Source organism: Lepidochelys olivacea (assembly GCF_965140295.1).
Source record: "Lepidochelys olivacea isolate rLepOli2 genome assembly, chromosome: 10".
NCBI lineage: Eukaryota > Metazoa > Chordata > Testudines > Cheloniidae > Lepidochelys > Lepidochelys olivacea.
This window is the reverse complement of record NC_140420.1, coordinates 40,659,477-40,683,322: the sequence shown is the minus strand read 5'-3', so window position 1 is coordinate 40,683,322 and position 23,846 is coordinate 40,659,477. Positions and strand designations below refer to the sequence as shown.

At 43.6% G+C, this 23,846-nt stretch overlaps 1 protein-coding gene across 1 annotated transcript in view; it reads left to right on the top strand.

The window, feature by feature from the left end:
* The window catches only part of TBC1D21 (TBC1 domain family member 21), a 133,140-nt gene that overhangs the window by 86,713 nt on the left and 22,581 nt on the right, over positions 1–23,846 (top strand). The window contains exons 3-5 of the mRNA XM_084642149.1: positions 16,287–16,385; positions 18,388–18,495; positions 21,675–21,778. Coding sequence (XP_084498275.1) covers positions 16,287–16,385; positions 18,388–18,495; positions 21,675–21,778 — 311 coding nt within the window. The remainder of the gene's footprint in view (positions 1–16,286; positions 16,386–18,387; positions 18,496–21,674; positions 21,779–23,846) is intronic.

Here is a 23,846-nt window from a genome sequence, read left to right as displayed (position 1 = left end):
TGTAATTACTTGACAGTAGGCACTGAGACTCAAAACGTTAGTTCTTTTATAAACCATTCCAACACAAATTGTCATGGTCATGTGTCCAAATATACAAAGTAAATACCCCTAAATCAAGCTCTAGTAAGTTCTCAGGCAGCGGTTTTCTTACTATCCCGAGATGTACATTTCAATTATTACTGATGGAAGTAGTTTTTGTTGCTTTGTGCGCATGTAGTAAAGTGGATGTTTACTGATAAAAATCTAATTCTTCCAAGCCTATTTATAACCTGGGTGAATATACACAGCATGTAGGTCAGTTTAAAATGTGGTCCATGGATTACGCCTACCATTTCTACAGGTTGCAATCTATCCCCAACCAGCACAAGACTGCCCCTTGCAATATAGAACCGGTGTTTTCCCTGGTCTGCTTTCAACCAGCCTGACCACTGGGATTGCCATTCCCATTCCCAAACCTGTTCTATGAGGTGTCCCCATGAGATGAAGGGTAGGGGTGAGGGCAAATGTCAAGGCTGGCACTTTGAGTGCAGAAGATGGGGGTCCGCAAAGGACTTTTAAAATTAATACTGGCCACTCCAGGCTTGTATTAAACTTCCAAGGTTACAGCTTTTCTCTGACTTTGGATTGGTAGATGTTGCCACCACCCAAGTACAGAACCCCTTTGAGAGACCAGGAAGGTGCACTTGGGAATTCCTTCCTGTGGGGTACCCTTAAGACCTTTCACCCATCCCGTTCAGAGAAGAGCTGAGAAAGAGTGGGGGGGAAAGGAAATCAGCTGTTGCCACCAGCTAATTAAACATGTGCACTAACCTCTTAAGACACAAAAATCCAATTCTGTTACTAAAAAAGGTAAATTTTATTAATAAAAAAAGAAAGAAAATACATCTGGGAACTTAGGCTTTTGCTAGATTAAAACAAACAAAAAACCTACAAGGATTAAGCATTAAGAATAGCTTTCTTGAAGTCCATCTTAAAGGTTACAAGCAAAATAAAAGCACTTCGGTTAGCACAGAGGAATCCACAAGCCATAATGAAACAAAAGTAATAAACCTAATTGCGTCTTCCTAGACATTTCCTGATCTACTTACATATCTGGGGTTTTAAATGAGTAGTTTCTAGGTATTATACTGTGAGGGAAAATTAACAGGACATAAAACTCAGGTCAAGGTTCTGACTTTGGTCAAGCTTGCCTGCAGGCCGTAAACTGAGATCCTGCTTGCTTATGTGTGTCAAGCGGTAGGAGAAGTCACAGTGGGAAGTCCCAAAAATGGAACAGTGGTTTTCCGTGCATAAGGGGCATGAAGGGGCAGGATTGAAAAGTCTCCAGATAGAACAAATTTGCAATAGTGAAGCTTATGAAATATATAACCGTAACAGTTGTGTTAGAAAGGTCGCTGACCGCAAAAGAACAGATAGTGAGTAACAGGAGGGGGCCTAGATGGGGAGACGCTTGTTTTTGCTTTGGACCAGTATTGATTTTGCAATGTATTCCAAATAAGGTAATTAATACGGAAATATGTGTAATTTGTCTGTAATGTAATGTAATGTGTAATTTGTTTTAACCTTTATAAGCTGGTTAAAGTTTAAGAAGGGCAAAGCAGCTATGGCTGACTCTCCCTGTATACATATGCTTGAATAAAGGTCGCCTCAGGCAGGTTCTGATTCAAACTTAACATGTGGTCAATTTTCCACCACAATATTGATGACTTTTTTCATACCTGGCCCAAGCTCTTTACAGCATGTCTGTTCTGTCCCTTCTCTCTGGGAGAACAACCACAGACAGACAAAAGTGGAGGCTTTGTTTCACTTTTAAAAAGTGGCCCTTTTCTCACTGGCTCTTTTGGCCAGGTGCCCAGTCACTTCCTTTTACCTATGCATAGCAGTGACACTTTTTAACGCTTTACAGGTAGAGCAATTAGAGGACAGCTACTAAGAGGGATTTTTATAGCTACTGCCTGTCTGGGTGTCCATAAAAGGGAGCTACCCCTACACCATTTTCATTTATCACGGCAAAAGAGGGAAGAAATACAAACATGGTGAATTACCTCATATCCTGTCAAGCAGGACAGGGGGTGAAAAAGACACAGGCTGAGGTATTCAAAGATGCCCACTTCACATTAAAATGAATGAGGAGAGTGTCCGCATCACATGGGCTGTTTAAAAAATTTCAGCCACAACCTTTATTTGCAGCAGAACGGGAGGTTGTTCCTACACCTGCATCATATCAATCTGACAATCCAAAGGGCCCAACAGTGGGAGGAGACACTGTGGCTCTCACCAAGGCTGGGTACACTGCTCTGATATGACTGAAAGATAGATTGGAGGAAAATATGAAGGTGAAGTTCAGAACATGCCCATCCATATTCCTTCAAAGCTCCAAGAGAAGAGATGACAGAGCTAAGCATTTGTTTCCTTGATCTGGTGAATTTTAAAAAGACAGACACAAGACAAAACCAGCACCGTCGCTTTCAGGTATGCGTAGGTATGAAAGGAAATGAAAAACTAGCCATTTCACCACTTGCTCTCGCACTGAAGAATGCTTTGGAAGCTGCTTTTTCTCTTGTCTTGCTGCCTCTATTCCCTTGGGCATGTGTAAAACTAGTTTTGTAAACCCTTGTTTACACTACAAAGTTTTGTCAATAAAAGACAACTTTTGTCAACAGAACAGTGGATGCATACACACTGAGCTGTGACTTTTGGTGGCAAAAATGCCCTGTTTTGGCGATAAAATAAAACCACCCCAAGAGAGACAAAAAGCTTTTTGCACAAAATTTTTGTCGACAAAGTGCAAGTGATTTTATCGCTTTAATTGGCCTCCAGGAGGTATCCCACAATGCCCATCCTGACCCTTCTGGTCAGCAACCAGGTAAACTTGACATTAGCAAAGCTTCTGACACTGTCTCCCACAGTATTCTTGCCAGCAAGTTAAAAAAGAATGGATTGGATGAATGGACTATAAGGTGGATAGAAAGCTGGCTAGATTGTCAAGAACAATGGGTGGTGATCAACGGCTCCATGTCTAGTTGGCAGCCGGTATCAAGCGGAGTGCCCCAGTGGGTGGTCCTGGTGCTGGTTTTGTTCAACATCTTTATTAATTATCTGGATGATGGGATTAATTGCACCCTCAGCAAGTTCGCAGATGACACTAAGCTGGAGGGAGAGGTAGTTATGATGGAGGATAGGGATAGGGCCAGAGGGACTTAGACAAATTGGAGAATTGGGCCCAAAGAAATCTGATGAGGTTCAACGAGGACAAGTGCAGAGTCCTGCACTTAGGAAGGGAGAATCCCATGCACCGCTACAGACTGGGGACCGACTGGCTGAGCAGCAGTTCTGCAGAAAAAGACCTGGGGATTACAGTGGACGAGAAGCCAGATATGAGTCAGCAGTGTGCCCTTGTTGCCAAGAAGTCCAATGGCATATTGGGCTGTATTAGTAGGAGCATTGCCAGCAGATTGAGTGCAGTGTTATTTCCCTCTATTCGCCACCGGTGAGGCCAAACCTGGAGTACAGCATCCAGTTTTGGGCCCCCCACTACAGATTGGACAAATTGGAGAAAGTCCAGCAGAGGGCAATGAAAATTATTAGGGGGCGGGGCACATGACTTATGAGGCTGAGGGAAGGCTGAGGGAACTGGGGATTTGATAGCAACCTTCAATTACCTGAAGGGGGGACTTCCAAAGAGGATGGAGCTGGTAAGGAAAAGTTAGCACATGTGATTCCATTTTGGTTTGGGGCCCACCATTGTCAACGCAAGCACATCATGCAACAGGAGGAGTGTTCCTTCGATACTGCATTCCTGTGAAAATCCTCCTCCTTCTCTCCAGCCTGCCTTGACTCCCGGGATCTGTTTTTTGTCAGTCCCTAATTCCCTATCTCCTGGCCTTTGATGTGAGGCCACCCATCCTGATAATAAAAGTAATTGATGCATGGCTTTAGGACCATGCTGTGTAATTAACATACTAGTATAGCACAAGGAATGCACCAAGCAGGGATAGGTGGTAGATAAGAAAAGGGTTTGTTTATTGGCTAAGGTTTCCGATGCACGAGGGCAACATGCTTTGCTAAAAAGTATATAACCTTTGTATAATCTGTATTTGGGGTCCCCTCCTGGCTAGCGGGGGGGCACCACGCTCGAGCGTAATAAACTTGGTGTTTTTTGGGAACTCTGCAGTTGTGGACTTTGTTTATGTGCCTCAGCCTAGATTCGAACTGTGCGTGACCTATCAGGTATAATTCATAGCATTTGTGTACGTGTCCTACCAGGTGTAATTCGTAACAGAGCTGGCTGTTCTCAGGTAGGCTATTCTCAGTGTTAGCAGACGATAGAACAAGGAGTAATGGTCTCAAGTTGCAGTGGGGGAGGTTTAGGTTGGATATTTCACAAGGAAGGTGGTGAAGCCCTGGAATGGGTTACCTAGGGAGGTGGTGGAATCTCCATCCCAGCTACCTTCGAGACACCACTGATTTCCTGAGGAAACTACAATCCATCGGTGATCTTCCTCATAACACCATCCTGGCCACTATGGATGTAGAAGCCCTCTACACCAACATTCCGCACAAAGATGGACTACAAGCCGTCAAGAACACTATCCCCGATAATGTCACGGCTAACCTGGTGGCTGAACTTTGTGACTTTCTCCTTACCCATAACTATTTTACATTTGGGGACAATGTATACCTTCAGATCAGCGGCACTGCTATGGGTACCCGCATGGCCCCACAGTATGCCAACATTTTCATGGCTGATTTAGAACAACGCTTCCTCAACTCTCATCCCCTAACGCCCCTACTCTACTTGCGCTATATTGATGACATCTTCATCATCTGGACACATGGAAAAGAAGCCCTTGAGGAATTCCACCATGATTTCAACAATTTCCATCCCACCATCAACCTCAGCCTGGTCCAGTCCACACAAGAGATCCACTTCCTGGACACTACAGTGCTAATAAACACCACCCCATACCAGAAACCCACTGACCGCTATTCCTACCTACATGCCTCCAGACCACACCACACCATCCATTGTCTACAGCCAAGCTCTGCGATACAACCGCATTTGCTCCAACCCCTCAGACAGAGACAAACACCTACAAGATCTCTATCAAGCATGCTTACAACTACAATACCCACCTGCGGAAGTGAAGAAACAGATTGATAGAGCCAGAAGAGTTCCCAGAAGTCACCTACTACAGGACAGGCCTAACAAAGAAAATAACAGAACACCACTAGCCGTCACCTTCAGCCCCCAACTAAAACCCCTCCAATGCATTATTAAAGATCTACAACCTATCCTGAAGGATGACCCAACACTCTCACAAATCTTGGGAGACAGGCCAGTCCTTGCCTACAGACAGCTCCCCAGTCTGAAGCAAATACTCACAAGCAACCACATACCACACAACAGAACCACTAACCCAGGAACTTATCCTTGCAACAAAGCCCATTGCCAACTGTGCCCACATATCTATTCAGGGGACACCATCACAGGACCTAATAACATCAGCCACACTGTCAGAGGCTCGTTCACCTGCATATCCACCAATGTGATATATGCCATCATGTGCCACCAATGCCCCTCTGCCATGTACATTGGTCAAACTGAACAGTCGCAACGTAAAAGAATAAATGGACACAAATCAGATGTCAAGAATTATAACATTCATAAACCAGTCGGAGAACACTTCAATCTCTCTGGTCACGTAATTACAGACATGAAAGTTGCGATTTTATAACAAAAAAACTTCAAAACCAGACTCCAGCGAGAGACTGTTGAATTGGAATTCATTTGCAAATTGGATACAATTAACTTAGGCTTGAATAGAGACTGGGAGTGACTAAGTCATTATGCAAGGTAAGCTATTTCCCCTTGTTTTTTCCTACCCCCCCCCCAGACATTCTTGTTAAACCCTGGATTTGTGCTGGAAATGACCCACCTTGATTATCATACACATTGTAAGGAGAGTGATCACTTTAGATAAGCTCTTACCAACAGGAGAGTGGGATTGTGGGGAGGGGGTGAGGGGGGAGAAAACCTGGATTTGTGCTGGAAATGGCCCAACTTGATTATCGTACACATTGTAAGGAGAATGATCACTTTAGATAAGCTATTACCAGCAGGAGAGTGGGGTGGGGGGAGAGAAAACCTTTTGTAGTGGTAAACACCCATTTTTTCATGCTTTGTGTGTATAAAAAGACCTTCTACACTTTCCACAGTATGCATCCAATGAAGTGAGCTGTAGCTCACGAAAGCTTTTGCTCAAATAAATTGGTTAGTCTCTAAGGTGCCACAGTAATCCTTTTCTTTTTGCGAAAACAGACTAACACGGCTGTTACTCTGAAAAAAGAAAAGAAGTACTTCTGGCACCTTAGAGACTAACAAATTTATTTGAGTATAAGCTTTTGTGAGCTACAGCTCACTTCATCGGATGCATCCGATGAAGTGAGCTGTAGCTCACAAAAGTTTATGCTCAAATAAATTTGTTAGTCTCTAAGGTGCCACAAGCACTCCTTTTCTTTTTGTTAACGAGGTTGTTCTCTCTTGAGACTGAGAGAGGCCAGACAGAAATCCATCGTCTCCAACCCATCCTAATCCAAGTCTCCCATATTGCAACCAGTATAGGTAAACCAGGCAAGGCGGATTAGTTTATCTTTTGTTTTTTATGAATTTTCCCTGTGTTAAGAGGGAGGTTTATTGCTGTTTTCTGTAACTTTAAGGTTTTGCCCAGAGGGCAATCCTCTGTGTTTTGAATCTGAATACCCTGTAAAGTATTTTCCATCCTGATTTTACAGAGATGATTTTTACTTTTCTTTTTTTTAATAAAATCCTTCTTTTAAGAACCTGACTGATTTTTCCATTGTTCCAAGATCCAGGGATTTGGGTCTTTGATGATTTTGTAACCAATTGGTTAGGATATTATTCTCAAGCCTCCCCAGTAAAGGGGGTGTGTAGGCTTGGGGGGATATTTTGGGGAAAGACGTCTCCAAGTGGTCTCTTTCCCTGTTCTTTGTTTAAAACGCTTGGTGGCAGCAGCATACTGTTCAAGGACAAAGCAAAGTTTGTACCTTGAGGAAGTTTTTAACCTAAGCTGGTAAGAATAAGCTTAGGGAGTCCTTCATGTGGGTCCCCACATCTGTACCCTGGAGTTCAGAGTGGGGAAGGAACCCTGACACTAGTGCTAATCCCTGTGTGGATGCTTTGATTTTGGTTTGAGTTTGGTTTCCTTCATTTTGTTTAAGTCAGTTGGAAGCAGTATTAAATTCACCTCAAATAAGGCTCTCTTAATCCAAAATCAGAGTATTTACATATGAGTTTGGACAGGTTTAACTATATCAGTTTAAAAACCAATTTAAGTTCAACCAGTGTAGGTTTTTTTCATGTGGACAAGGCCTAAACCACTAATTCGCAGTAGAGTAGTTTGAATAAGCAGTGTTTTGGTTTGCTGGCCAAAATAGAGGCAGGGGAGTTTGGGGTTGACTGAAACAACAATTTTGTGAAATTTTGGCAAACCAAAAGAGTTGGAAAAAATTGACTTGGGGTCAAATGAAACATTTTATTTTCAAGGGGGTTTTTTAACCTTAAACATTTAAAAATGAAATCAAATTAGAAATGAGAAGTCGCTTCAAACTGGAAAATTACAGTGTTTTGCTTTGAAAACATCAAAATGAAACTTAAAAAAAAATTGCCTGGAAGGGGGAGGTTTCCAGCCAAACTAATGTGGATAATTTGACAGAAATTTACAAAATATTTTGGTCAGCCAAAACCTTCATTTTTAGGTGGAAAGCAATTATATCCAAAAAAATTTCACACAACTCTAGTTCTCAGCCATTTTCACACCTTGACCCCTTTTCCATACTAAGACCCCCGGGCTCCTCCTCCATTTCTTTCATTGGTAATAAGTGATGTATAAGGCAGGCAGAGTTGTAGGAGAGATAAGATCGCCAGTGGCGGAGGTTGACTGAACATCCAGACTTCCTTAAGGACCTAGCTATAGATGGATCCTGGTGGTGCTAGATCTGCAAGGAGGCTACGTCTTTTGGGATTTGCCAGGATGATGATTTAACTGAGTTGTATCTCTGCTTTAAATGCAAAACTCAACACAACCTGCAACTGACCCTTCTATGACAAATGGTGCTTGTTTCAGTTCTCAGGGACTGTCTCAGACAATTTCTTCCATTGTGGAGACATAAGTTTACATCTCCCACACTTTACTTTAAGGGTCAGATCATCAGCGAGTAGATTGGTCTAGCTCCATTGTAGTCAATATGAAGCTCAGTTGTCTGCTAGAACTAGCTCCACTCAAGTCAAGAGAGTTATATTAGCAGAAAGTTTGGCCTGTCACTTTGTGGTGTGTGTGCAGCCCAGCAATGCCCAGAAGTCATAGTTTTGGGAGCCATCTGCCCAGCTTCACTTTTCTTTGTGAAATAGCTGGGAAAGTGCATCATTTTTTTCATTAAAAATTCATTTTGGAGCTGCTCTGTTTCACAACATATAATTAACTGAGTTCTCCTTCTCCATTAGTCATCCCCAGAGTTTGCAGGGATCTTGCTCATCTCTTTTCCTCTTCACTTCACTCTCTCTCAACCCTTTTGTAACTCACTCTGGCATCTCTGGAGATACAGGGGGCCAGAGCAGCAGCTGGTGCAACTCAGCTCCAATCTGCATAAGTCAGTAGAGCTGTGCTGATTTACACCAGCTGAGGATCTGGCTCAGATATTTCATCTGACAGCTGAAAGGGGAGGAAAGAAATAGCTTCCCTTTCTCTCCTACTATTCTCCTGCCCCCAAGATGCACATTTCTCAGTTCTCCCCTGGAGGATGGCCTCTAGGGGTGAGAAGGGTCAGCTGGACTCATGCCCCATACAGTCCTCTGCTCCTCTGCTTAGACTAGCTACAAGGGAGACAATTATTGATCCATCCATAGGCTATGTCTACTCTCCTCACTAGTGCTGGTGGCATGTAGGCAAGGGGTAGCTTACGGTGGACACTCACACGTTCCCACAATACCAGACATTCCAGTACTTCAGGGAATGCTGTGGGCCCACCTCTGCTGGTGTGACTCCGCTGTGTGACCTCACATGCACTGTGCCTGCACAGGGGGGAGGGGAGCCATCTGTAAGAGTGCACTGTTCCACCCCCGTAGGTGTGATCTCACATGAACAGTACTTTTGAGGTCATGCTGGAAGGGGGAGGAGTGGCATGCTATTAAAAATGGTGTCCCGCATCCAATATCAGACAAAACCAAGTCCAGTTTTGTCCCAGAGCCAGACAGGGGACAAACCACCCCAAAAGAGGATTGTCTGGGTCAAACCAGACGAGTGGTATCCCTAGGGTAGCTACACGCCACAGTGAAAAGCAAGCTGTGTCCATGCTGTGGTGTGTAGCAACACATGTCAGTGAAAGGCTCTGGCCAGGGGGAGGTAGTAGGGACAGGCTCTGGCAGTGGGGAGCTGGCAGAGCCTTTCTCTGCTACCGGAGTCTTTCCCTGTGTCAGACTCTAGCAGTGGGGCAGTAGTGAGACACTACACTGCTAAGAACATAAGAATGACCATACTGGGTCAGACCAAAGGTCCATCCAGCCCAGTGTCCTGTCTACCGACAGTGGCCAATGCCAGGTGTCCCAGAGGGAGTGAACCTAACAGGTAATGATTTAGTGATCTCTCTCCTGCCATCCATCTCCACCCTCTGACAAATAGAGGCTAGGGACACCATTCCTTACCCATCCTGGCTAATAGCCATTAATGGACTTAACCTCCATAAATTTATCCAGTTCTCTTTTAAACCCTGTTATAGTCCTAGCCTTCACAACCTCCTCAGGCAAGGAATTCCACAGGCTGACCATGCACTGTGTGAAGAAGAACGTCCTTTTATTTGTTTTAAACCTGCTACCCATTCATTTCATTTGGTGGCCCCTAGTTCTTATATTATGGGAACAAGAAAATAACTTTTCCTTATTCACTTTCTCCATACCACTCATGATTTTATATACCTCTATCATATCCCCACTTAGTCTCTCTTTTCCAAGCCGAAAAGTCCTAGCCTCTTTAATCTCTCCTCATATGGGACCCGTTCCAAACCCCTAATCATTTTAGTTGCCCTTTTCTGAACCTTTTCTAATGCCAGTATATCTTTTTTGAGATCAGGGGACCACATCTGTATGCAGTATTCAAGATGTGGGCGTACCATGGATTTACATAAGAGCAATAAGATATTCTCTATCCCTTTTTAAATTATTCCTAACATCCCGTTTGCTTTTTTGACTGCTGTTGCACACTGTGGTGGACATCTTCAGAGAACTATCCAGGATGACTCCAAGATCTTTCTCCTGACTACTGCACTGGGCAGCACAATATGGGGAGGAGGTGACCAGCCCACTGTGGAGAAAGAAGTGATTCGGGACTATTTAGAAAAGCTGGATGAGCACAAGTCCATGTGGCCGGATGCGCTGCATCCAAGAGTGCTAAAGGAGTTGGCAGATGTGATTGCAGAGCCATTGGCCATTATCTTTGAAAACTCATGATGATTCAGGGAAGTCCCGGACGACTGGAAAAAGGTTAATGTAGTGCCCACCTTTTAAAAAAGGAAGAAGGAGGATCCTGGGAATTACAGGCCAGGCAGCCTCACCTCAGTCCCTGGAAAAATCATGGAGCAGGTCCTCAAGGAATCAATTCTGAAGCACTTAGAGGAGAGGAAAGTGATCAGGAACAGTCAGCATGGATTCACCAAGGGCAAGTCATGCCTGACTAATCTAATTGCCTTCTATGAGGAGATAACTGGCTCTGTGGATGAGGGAAAAGCAGTGGACGTGTTGTTCCTTGACTTTAGCAAAGCTTTTGACACGGTCTCCCACAGTATTCTTGCCAGCAAGTTAAAGAAGTATGGGCTGGATGAATGGACTATAAGGTGGATAGAAAGCTGGCTAGATCAGTATCAAGTGGAGTGCCCCAAGAGTCAGTCTTCGGGCCGGTTTTGTTCAATATCTTCATAAATGATCTGGAGGATGGTGTGGATTGCACCCTCAGCAAGTTTGCAGATGACACTAAACTGGGAGGAGAGGTAGATATGCTGGAGGGTAGTGATAGGATACAGAGGGACCTAGACAAATTAGAGGATTGGGCCAAAAGAAATCTGATGAGGTTCACAAGGACAAGTGCAGAGTCCTGCACTTAGGATGGAAGAATCCCATGTACCGCTACAGACTAGGGACTGAATGGCTTGGCAGCAGTTCTGCAGAAAAGGACCTCGGGGTTACAGTGGATGAGAAGTTGGATATGAGTCAACAGTGTGCAGTTGTTGCCAAGAAGGCCAATGGTATTTTGGGATGTATAAGTAGGGGCATTGCCACCAGATTGAGGGACGCGATCATTCCCCTCTATTCGACATTAGTGAGGCCTCATCTGGAGTACTGTGTCCAGTTTTGGGCCCCACGCTACAAGAAGGATATGGAAAAATTGGAAAGAGTCCAGAGGAGGGCAAGAAAAATTATTAGGGGACTGGAACACATGACTTCTGAGGAGAGGCTGAGGGAACTGGGATTGTTTAGTCTGTGGAAGAGAAGAATGAGGGGGGATTTGATAGCTGCTTTCAACTACCTGAAAGGGGGTTCCCAAGAGGATGGATCTAGACTGTTCTCAGTGGTAGCTGGTGACAGAACAAGGAGTAATGGTCTCAAGTTGCAGTGTGGGAGGTTTAGGTTGGATATTAGGAAAAACTTTTTCACTAGGAGGGTGGTGAAACACTGGAATGCGTTACCTTGGGAGGAGGTGGAATCTCCTTCCTTAGAGGTTTTTAAGGTCAGGCTTGACAAAGCCCTGGCTGGGATGATTTAATTGAGGATTGGTACTGCTTTGAGCAGGGGGTTGGACTAGATGACCTCCTGAGGTCCCTTCCAACCCTGATATTCTATGATTCTATGATTAGTTGTAGCTAAATTAGCCCCCATCATATTGTATGTATAGTTGGGGTTATTTTTTCCAATGTGCATTACTTTACATTTATCCACATTAAATTTCATTTGCAATTTTGTTGCCCAATCACTTAGTTTTGTGAGATCTTTTTGAAGTTCTTCACAGTCTGCTTTGGTCTTAACTATCTTGAGCAGTTTAGTATCATCTGCAAACTTTGTCATCTCTCTGTTTACCCCTTTCTGCAGATCATTTATGAATAGGTTGAATAGGATTGGTCCTAGGACTGACCCTTGGGGAAAATCACTAGTTACCCCTCTCCATTCTGAAAATTTATCATTTATTCCTACCCTTTGTTCTCTGTCTTTTAACCAGTTGTCAGTCCATGAAAGGATCTTCCCTCTTATCCCATGACAACTTAATTTACGTAAGAGCCTTTGGTGAGGAACCTTGTCAAAGGCTTTCTGGAAATCTAAGTACTCTGTGTCCACGATCCCCCTTGTCCACATGTTTGTTGACCCCCTCAAAGAACTCTAATAGATTAGTAAGACATGATCTCCCTTTACAGAAACCATGTTGACTTTTGCACAACAATTTATGTTCTTCTATGTGTCTGACAATTTTATTCTTTATTATTGTTTCAACTAATTTGCCCGGTACTGACGTTAGACTTACTGTAATTGCCAGGATCACCTCTGGAGCCCTTCTTAAATATTGGCATTACATTAGCTATCTTCCAGTCATTGGGTACAGTAGCTGATTTAAAGGACAGGTTACAAACCATAGTTAATAGTTCTGCAATTTCACATTTGAGTTCTTTCAGAACTCTTGGGTGAATGCCATCTGGTCCCGGTGACTTGTTACTGTTAATTTTCTCAGTTTATTCCAAAACCTACTTTAGTGTCACTTCAATCTGTGACAATTCCTCAGATTTGTCAACTACAAAAGATGGCTCAGGTTTGGGAATCTCCCTAACATCCTCAGCCATGAAGACTGAAGCGAAGAATTAATTTTTAATTAATTAGTTACTCTGCAATGACTATCGTCTTTAAGTGCTCCTTTTGTATCTCAATTGTCCAGGGGCCCCACTGGTTGTTTAGTAGAACAGCTAGCAGAACTGCCCCACATCCCAAAAGTTTCCCCAGTTCCTAATAAATCTAAACACCATCTCTCTACACCATCATCTCATCCATGCAGTGAGACTCTGAAGCTCTGCCTGCCGACCTGGCCCTGAGCATAGAACTGGTAGCATTTCTGAGAATGCCACCACAGAGGTCCTAGATTTCAGTCTCTTTCCTAGCAGCCTAAAATGGGCCTCCAGGACGTCTCTCCTACCCTTCCCTATGTCATTGGTACCTACATGTACCACGACTACCGGCTCCTCCCCAGCACTACACATAAGTCTATCTAGATGCCTCGAGAGATCCGCAACCTTCGCACCAGAAAGCCAAGTCCACCATACAGTTCTCCCAGTCATCACAAACCCAGCTATCTATGTTTCTAATGATTGAATCTCTCATTACTAACACCTGCCTTTTCCTAATGACTAGAGTTCCCTCCCCTGGAGAGGTAACCTCAGTGCGAGAGGATACCCCAACATCATCTGGAAGAAGGATCCCAACTATCAGAAGGTTTCCCTCTGTTCCCGTTGACTGCTCTCCTTCTCTGGGCCTTTAATCCTCCTTAATAGTGCAGTGGTGGGACAAATCTACAGTGCCCCGGAAAGCCTCATCAACATACCTCTCTGCCTCCCTTAGCTCCTCCAGTTCCGCCACCCTGGCCTCCAAAGCCTGTACACGGTCTCTGAGGACCAGGAGCTCCTTGCACCGAATGCACACATATGCCACCCTCCCACAGGGCAGGTAATCATACATGCTACACTGAGTGCAATAAACAGGACAGCCCCCACTCTGCTGCTGGGCTTCTGCCTGCATTTTCTCCTACAGTTACCTAGGTTAATGACAGGGTTTTTGTTTAAATCAAGAAGTTTTGATTATAGTTTAGTGTAAAGATTTTAAAGAATGGCAAGTGTACCTTGCCCCCTTCCAAACTCCCTCTTGAAACTCCCTGTTAGCGGCCCCTGTTCACAAAGCTCCCTGGTCACTAAAAATAGTATGTAGACAGGGAGACATGGCTTGGGAAAGTAGAGATCCATGCAGGATACATATTCCCAGGCTTCAGGAGTGTCTTTACTCTGCTTGCCTAAGTCATGACTCACCATCTACATGGCTATTGATACCCATGCTAGGTATTACTAGCCGGGTCGGTACTCTACATGCCACCGAAAGAAGCGTGCAGTGTAGACATACCTTAGATTCAAAGGCCAGAAGGAACTATTATGATCCTCTAATCTGACCCACAGGTGACACAGGCCAGAGAGCTTCAGCCAGTGACTCCTGCCTCACCTCATTTTTCTGTGCCTCCATTTTCCCATCTGTCAAAGGAGGGTAATGATACGTACCACCCTCATAAAATATTCACGGGAAAAGGCCTACCTCCTGTAACAACTCTGATCCTGCCCAGATGATTCGCAGTCGAGCTTTGCCCTTTAAAATATCCCCAGCAGGTCTGTTAATACCCCAATGATAGGGCAGTTTGCACCTTTGAGATCAGCTTCAGGCTTCCTGCAGGCTCAGGAAAACATCACTGCAAGGGTTTCTGTTCCTTTCACCTTTAGTAAGTTAGTTTTGTAACCATAAGTGTGGAGAGACTCAATTTTTTTCTTTCTAAATTTAAGGTTGATTCAGGTTTATTTTTTTAACTGAGAGCCTGGAACCCAACTATGCAGTAAATTCAAGAAGAACAATTCTGCTGCAGTTCACACAGCCTCATAATCACATTATAGATGGAATATGGCCCAAGACTGACCCGATCCATTGGAAACAGGTCATCAGCAACCCAATAGAGGGTGATAAAGTTAGTCACCACTAAATCCTTGGCTGGGGTAAGATTTGAGCCAGTGTCTAGAGATGAGCTCTGTGGTACATGAAGGGAGGGGGTAGCTCCATTTTATGGACACCCACCCAGCCAGTTAGCTATAAAATCCCTGTTAGTAGCTGTTCTCTACTTGCTTTACCTGTAAAGAGTTAACAAGCCCACAGGTAAAAGGAAGGGAGTGGGCACCTGACCAAAAGAGCCAATGAGAGGGTTAGAACTTTTTAAAATTGGGAAAAAACTTTCCTTTATCTGTGTGTTGTAGTTCTTGAGGAAAGAGGGGAACAGGGAATAGTTATGCTGTGAGCCAGGTATGAAAAACCATTAGATCATACCTAAAGATTGCTTATCTGAAACCCCAGAAATGTAAGTAAATTAGGAAATGTCTAGGAAGATGTGATTATGGTTATTTCTGTTTATTTCTTATTGGCTTGTGGACTCTTCTGTGCTAACCCCAAATGCTTTTTGTTTTGCTTGTAACCTTTAAGCTGGACCTCAAGAAGGTTATTCTTGATGTTTTAATTTTGTAAGTGGGTTTTTTACATCTAGCAAAAGCCTAAGTTCCAGATGTATTTCCTTTCTCTTTGTTTTTAATAAAATTTATTTTTTTAAGAACATAAGAATGGCCCTACTAGGTCAAATCAAAGGTCCATCTAGCCCAGTATTCTGTCTTCTGACAGTGGCCAGTGACAGGTGCCCCAGAGGGAATGAACAGAACAGGTAATCATCAAGTGATCCATCCCCTGTCACTCATTCCCAGCTTCTGGCAAACAGAGACTAGGAACACCATTCCTGCCCATCCTGGCTAATAGCCGTTGATGGACCTAAGAATCTAAGAACAGTATTAGATTTTTGTTGTCCTAAGAGGTTTGTGCATATGTTGTTTAATTAGCTGGTGGCAACAGCTGATTTCCTTTGTTCTTCTTTCTTAGCTCTTCCGCAGAGATGGGGTGAAAGGGCTTGAAGGTACCCCACAGGAAGGAATACCCAAGTGCACCTTTCTAGTTTCAAAGGGGTTTTCTGCACTTGGGTGGTGGCAGCATCTACCCATCCAAGGTCAGAGAGAAGCTGTAACCTTGGGAGTTTAATACAAGCCTGGAGTGGCCAGTATTAATTTTTAAAATCTTTGTGGACCCCCACCTTCTGCACTTGAAGTGCCAGAGTGGGGAATCAGCTTTGACAAGCTGTTATAGAATGTCCTTTGTAGGGATCCATACTCACAAACCCTTTGTGATGAGTGACCTCATATTCCTATGACATCATGGTAACTATCAGCAACCAGCTCAGTCTGTTTCTGTTCCTGAGACAGGAAGCACCACCTCTACAGGACTCTTGGAGTGGGCAGAGACAGGACAACCTTTTTTAAAAAACCACACACTTAAAAAAAACGTGCTACGAAACCCCCAACTTGTTTGGTTTGGTTTCATATGCCCATCTGTCTTGCAGGGCTCTGGTGGGAATTGCCAAGGGCAGGTGGAAAGGGCTATGGAAACCATCTCCCCACATGTGAGCGTCTCACTAATCAAATCTCTCTCATCCCTGCTGGTAAGTGAATTCTTCCCTATTCAAGTGGACTTCCATCCCAGACCATAAATCCACAGCCCAGGAAGATCAATGGAAAGATTCCCTTTGACCTCAGTGGCAGTTGGAGCAAGCCCCAGAAAACCAGCCACGGTGCCTGTGATGGTATTGACCTGAACTGGGACCATATAGAACACTGTTGCAACCAAGGCCCTGTGGTGGCACCAAATCTTGTATAAAGGGGGTCAAATAAGGTGTCCAAGACAAGGTTGTGGTTTGCTGGTTATGATTATGCTATCTGTATGCATGTATCATTTTTGTATTTAAAGATATAAGTATTGGCTCTATCCTGTCTGTATTTCAAACTTGTGCTGTGCTTCTGGGGGACACCCCAGACAAGTGGGTGTCAGCTCTGCCTAGCCTGCTTGATGGCCCATTAAGGACCATCAGCTATACAACTGACCCATGGAGAGAAGGCAGATACACCTTGTGACTCAGCAAAGTATGCAGGGACTTGCCCATGTGACTCCAAACTCCATTTTGCTGTAATTTTGCATAGTAAGCACAAAGAGGGTTCTTACACCTGGAAAAGACTGTGAAAGGCTGATGCCTCATCTCCATCTTGTCTTCAATCCTGCTTCATACCTCTGGACAAACTTTGCTACACTGAAGCTTTGAACCAAGGACTGAAAGATCCATCCCAGCTGTGGATGTATTCCAGAGACTTGATTTGAACCTGCAGTTTATTCCATCACTGCTAGAAGCCTGAACCAAGAACTTTGCCATTACTGTATGTAATTGATTCCATTTAACCAATTCTAGCTCTCATCTATATCTTCTTCCTTTTATGAATAAACCTTGAGATTTTTGATTCTAAAGGATTGGCAACAGCCTGATTTGTAGGTAAGATCTGATTTGTATATTGACTTGGGTCTAGGGCTTGGTCCTTTGGGATCGAGAGAACCTTTTTTCTTTTACTGGGGTATTGGTTTTCATAACCATTCATGCCCATAACGATTGGCACTGGTGGAGATACTGGGAAACTGAAGTGTCTAAGGGAATTGCTTGTGTGACTTGTGGTTAGCCAGTGAGGTGAGACCAAAGTCTGCTCTGTTTGGCTGGTTTGGTTTGCCTTAGAGGTGGAAAAACCCCTGCCTTGGGCTGTAACTGCCCTGCTTGAAGCAATTTGTCCTGAACTGGCACTCTCAGTTAGCTCCCTCCAGAACGAGCATCGTTACAGTGCCTCTAATAAAGGTAGTTTAACAAAGACATATAAAGGCAAGGGGCTTCCTCCAGAGCAATGTTTGTCTCACCCTAAGACAAACAACTGCTTGCTTTGCTCTCGACTTCCTGTATCATCAAGACATTTGGACTCTCTATGCGTCAGTTTCCTGTCTTGAAAATAGAGATCACAAAGCTATTATAAGGGGGACTATGGAAGAATTGAGATAGAGAATATTAGTGATGAAAATACATTCTATATGGAACCCCTTACCTCTTGATCTCAAAACATGAGTTTAAGGCTAACACACTGGGGATTGAACCAGGGACCTCCAGAACTAAAAGCATAAACGACTACAGCTGGAGCTAAGGCTATGTAGCTGGGGGCTGTAACAGACTCTCATCCTGAAGGCAGTCAGAAGACTTTATAAATTCTTGATGAGACAAGCTTTACAGTCACTTTACCTGCTACTAAAGTGCAGCCACATCTGGGGTGAAACATAGCAGCTGTTTAACAGCACAGAGCAACAGTACGTAACAATTTAGGCCAGGACATGAAGGATAATAACTTTCTAGCTGAAGTACACAGGGAATGAGGTAAGCACAGTGAAATCGCCTAAGGGGGAATTTGACCAGGATGCTGGGCACCAATTCTGGAATTTTCCCTGAGTTTTTAACATCCACAGCAGGAGGGACCTGGAGTCGATATCTCCCTGGCTTTCAGAGATTTTTAACGCCAAATGAGACCCGTGTGCTCACCTAATTCTTGATTTGAATTAATTCTGAGCTCTCTTTCTGTCTCCAGGGGATGAAGAAGGTGCCTATCGACAAGGTCGAGTGGGAAGGGTATTTTGATGAGAGCGGCCACCTGGTGAAATCTCGGGATTTTATTTCATCCAACATCCTGGACAGGGTGAGCAGGGTCTGCTCTGAAATGCGACAGTCAGCAGGGAGGACTATGCACAGTGGGCCTTGTGTGCCCCAGGGTCTCCGGCTGCAGCAAAGAAACACTCAGGCTGGGCACAAAGGTGGGGTCAAAACTCCTGTATCCTCCCACAGTCTGGAGGCCATACTGGTGCCAGGCTGGACCCTTCCACCAGTGTAAGAGAGAGCAGTCGGCTGCCAATGCAATGCCCCTTCCACTTACCTTTCCCCCAGGCCACAGCCTCTGCAGCTGGTGCAGGAAGGATCATGTAGGAGCAGCTACACTAGCTCTTTGCCAGCCATGCTTCTCCCTAGGCAAGGAGCATCCTCCAGGGGGAAGCATGAACCTTCTCCTTCACAAGGAAGGATCTGGTGTTATTTCAGCAATGCCAAACTCCATAAAGGGACTAAGGCTCATTTCAGGACAGCTTATCCACCTGAAGGGTTGGTGACCTCCACTGGCCATCAGACCTTAGAGGTACCACATGCTGAGGTTGCTATGACGATTTGGAAGCCAAGCATTTTTTAAAAGAAATACATTGATTCTTTCAAGTTTGTGCATCACTGGACAAAAAAATCACTGTGAAAAATATTAATTTCCCAGTAAAGCACAGGAATTCCTGGCCCACTCCAATACAGCCATTATGCTTACTTGGCTTTTGCATTTTGGAGTTTGTTTAGAATCATAGAATCATAGAATATCAGGGTTGGAAGGGACCCCAGAAGGTCATCTAGTCCAACCCCCTGCTCGAAGCAGGACCAATTCCCAGTTAAATCATCCCAGCCAGGGTTTACAAATGACTCACTTTTGCCCAGTGAGAAAGAGCGTATTTTATTACAAAATAACCTGTTTTTTTTTAAACCTCTAAAAATAGCTTTTAATTTTCATGAAAGCAGTCATGGAAATCTGAGCTGACTCCAGACAACCTGGCACCTTTTCAGAGAACTGTGACAATGTCCTAGTTCCCTTTTGGCTTTGTCAGTAATGAGAAATCTTAGTGCTCAGCCTTAAATGCAGGTAGTTAGCTCTTGTGCTGGCTCCTGCAGACACTATCCTCCCTTGCATGACTCCACTGACCTCAGTTAACTTGCACAAAATCTGATGTCTGCATATTTTGTATTTTGTTCTCCTTGTGCCTGTGCGCAAGATATCACATTGGGACTCAAAAATCGCCATTGCAGTGCTCTGAGCTTCTGGCTATGCTGTGCCCAGAGAAGGTTATGGCTAAAGTCTGTCAATTAATCACAGTTAACTCACGCAATTAACTCAAAAAACTTAATTGTGATTAAAAAAAATTAATCACAATTAATTCCACTGTTAAAAAAATAGCATACCAATTGAAATTTATTAAATATTTTGGATGTTTTTCTACATTTTCAAATATATTGATTTCTATTACAACACAGAATACAAAGTGTACACTTTATATTATTATTTTTATTACAAATATTTGTACTGTAAAAATGATAAACAAAAGAAATAGTATTTTTAAATTCACCTCACACCAGTACTGTAGTGCGATTTCTTTATCATGAAAGTGTAACTTACAAATGTAGATTATTTTTGTTACATAACTGCACTCAAAAACAAAACAATATAAAACTTCAGAGCCTAGTCCTACTCAGTCCTACTTCTTTTTCAGCAAGTCACTAAGACAAACAAGTTTGCTTACATTTACGCGAGATACTGCTGCCTGCTTCTTATTTACAATGTCACCTGAAAGTGAAAACAGGTGTTCACCTGGCATTTTTGAAGCCAGTGTTGCAAGGTATTTACATGCCAGATATGCTAAATATTCATATGCCCCTTCATGCCACCATTCCAGAGGACATGATTCCATGCTAATGATGCTCATTAAAAAAATAATGCTTTACTTAAATTTGTGACTTAACTCCTTGGGGAATAATTGTGTGTCTCCTATTCTGTTTTATCTGCATTCTGCCATATATTTCATGTAAAAGTAATCTCGGATGATGACCCAGCATACATTCGTTTTAAGAACACTTTCACAGCAGATTTGCCAAAATGCAAAGAAGGTACCAATGTGAGATTTCTAAAAATAACTACAACACTCAACCCAAGGTTTAAGAATCTGAAGTGCTGTCCAAAATCTGAGAGGGATGAGGGGTGAGCATGCTTTCAGAAGAGTTAAAAGAGCAACACTCCGATGCAGAAACTACAGAACCCGAATCACCAAAAATGAAAATCAACCTTCAGCTGGTGGCATCTGACTCAGATGATGAAAATTAACATGCATCAATCCACTTTGCTTTGGATCATTATCAAGCAGAACCTGTCATCAGCATGGACGCATGTCCTCTGGAATGGTGGTTAAAGCATGAAGGGATATATGAATCTTTAGTGCATCTGGCAAATACCTTGCGATGCCAGCTACAACAGTGCCATGTGAATGCCTGTTCTCACTTTCAGGTGACATTGTAAACAAAAAGCGGGCAGCATTATCTCCTGCAAATTGTAACAAAACTTGTTTGTCTGAGTGATTGGCTAAAGTAGGACTGAGCGTACGCGGAGGCTGTAAAGTTTTACATTGTTTTATTTTTGAATGCAGTTATTTTTTGTACATAATTCTACATTTTTAAGTTCAACTTTCAAGATAAAGAGATTGCACTACAGTACTTGTATTAAGTGAATTGTATTTCTTTTATTTTTGCAGTGTAAATATTTGTAACAAAAATAAATATAAAGTGAGCACTGTACACTTTGCATTATGTGTTGTAACTGAAATCAATATATTTGAAAATGTAGAAAAACATCCAAAAGTATTTAAATAAATGGTATTCTATTATTGTTTAACAGTGCAATTAATTGTGCAATTAATCACGATTAACTTTTTTTAATTGCTTGACAGCCCTAGTTATGGCTAGAGCCATTTGGAAAATGCCAATTATTTGTCATGGGAAATTTTAAAAAGGATTTGTTTTGAAATTTCCTGTGAAAATGTTTCAGTTTTGTTGATGAAAGAACTGAGAGTAAAAACCAAGAAACTTTTGAGTTTTACACCACCATTTTCAGTAAGAATGATCAGTGACAACTTACCCAAGATTTTTGCTTGTATACCAAAGCTGTTTACCCCATTCCCCCTCCCCCCCTTAACTGCCCTTTGTGCCAATAAAAGCTCCCTGTATTCACCTTGCCATCCCTTTCAGGGTCTGGATCCAGCAGTGAGATCAGAGGCATGGAAGTTTCTCACTGGCTACTACTCCTGGAGGAGTTCACATGACGAGAGGCTGACCGTTGACAGCATGAGGAGGTATGGATCTGTCTGTTTGCAGTGTCCTTCTATATCGGGCTCCACAAGGACGCAGATGCAGCTGGTAGTTTCACAGGCATCCCTGAAGATTTGATGATGATAATGCAGATTATGGTAGAATCTGTGAACCCTAAACAAAGATCAAGGCCCCACTATGCTGGGAGCTCTGCAGACAGGAAGCAAAGAAGAGAGCTCACAGTCCACATGTCAGACAGGGCACCACAGGGAGAGAAGACAGACACTCCAGGGTGAATGGGTTAGGAGAAAGATATCATATAATTGAGCAGAAACCCATCTGTCCCAGCTTGCCACTTGCCAACCCAGTGTATCCCGATGAAGGCTAAGCATCATGGTGGGTTCCATGGAGGGATTTAACAGGGTAAGGTGGTGGCTTTGCAGATATTGATGGGCCACTGTTACGTCAGCGTTGAATGCGGTAGAACAGATTTAATTAAAACATGTTCTTAATCTGGTGACTGCATTCTCTCTGTGCATGGGCCCCCTGGAGATGAAACTCAGGACCCTTATTGTCCACAGGTACCAGCCCCAAGGGTGTGATCCCACAGCAACTGTGCTGAGCTTCTCTTTTGGTTTCTTCCCTTCCAGCCTCAGGTCTGCCCTCTATTCGGCACTGGTAAGGCCTCATCTGGAGTACTGTGTCCAGTTCTGGGCCCCACACTACAAGAAGGATGTGGAAAAACTGGAAAGAGTCCAGTGGAGGACAACAAAAATTATTAGGGGGCTGGAGCACATGACTTATGAGGAGAAGCTGAGGGAACTGGGATTATTTAGTCTGTAGAAGAGAAGAGTGAGGGGGGATTTGATAGCTGCTTTCAACTACCTGAAAGAGGATTCCAAAGAGGATGAATCTAGACTGTTCTCAGTGGTAGCAGATGATAGAACAAGGAGTAATGGTCTCAACTTGCAGTGGGGGGAAGTTTAGGTTAGATATTAGGAAAAACTTTTTCACTAGGAGGGTGGTGAAGCACTGGAATGAGTTACCTAGGGTGATGGTGGAATCTCCTTCCTTAGAGGTTTTTAAGGTCAGGCTTGACAAAGCCCTGGCTGGGATGATTTAGTTGGGGATTAGGTCCTGCTTTGAGCAGGGGGTTGGACTCGATGACCTCCTCAGATGCCTTCCAATCTTGATATTCTATATTCTAAGAAGGTGGGGAGGGGCTAGAGGCTTGGCTTCCTATGGTAACCCAGCTTCAGGTCTAACACCCCTGAATGCTGCAGTTACCTTCAGAATTTCTATTTTGCAACATTTTCTTGAGCCTTCCCTTTTCCCTGTCAAACTGTAACTGCTACATGGAGAACACTGGCCTTCCACCCAGGTTGTTAGGGTGCACGCCAGAGCACCTAGGAACTTCACAGTGACAGCTGACAGAGAGTCCAGCAGCCACTTTATCATTAGTGTAATAGTAAATATTTATATAATGCTATCACCCCTTTCTGCTGGGTGGTGTATGAATGTAGATAAGAGACTATTCCTGACCTGCAGTCTACAATCTAAAAGACTGACTTTCAGCACACTATGCTGCTAGATACCAGCTGAGCATAAGGCCCCAGATCTTCCTGCTCCTAAAGCACAGCCTTTTATCTCTTGAGCTAATGGAGAATCTCTATCAGTTGTTAGCAGTATAGGGCTTAGGATGTGTAAACTGTGCACTCTGTCCCCCTCTTGTGGTGTCTAGGTCAGCTGGTGATTGATGAGTCTGCCACAGTAGTGTCTAGAAGAGACAGCTCTTTTAGCTCAGGATGTAGGGCTCATATATTAAGATCCACAGGTCCCACGTTCAATCAATACATTTTGGGATGTATACGTAGGGCATTGCCAGCAGATCGAGGGATGTGATCGTTCCCCTCTATTCGACATTGGTGAGGCCTCATCTAGAGTACTGTGTCCAGTTTTGGGCCCCACACCACAAGAAGGATGTGGAAAAATTGGAAAATGTCCAGTGGAGGGCAACAAAAATGATTAGGGGACTGGAACACATGACTTCTGAGGAGAAGCTGAGGGAACTGGGATTGTTTAGTCTGCAGAAGAGAAGATGAGGGGGGATTT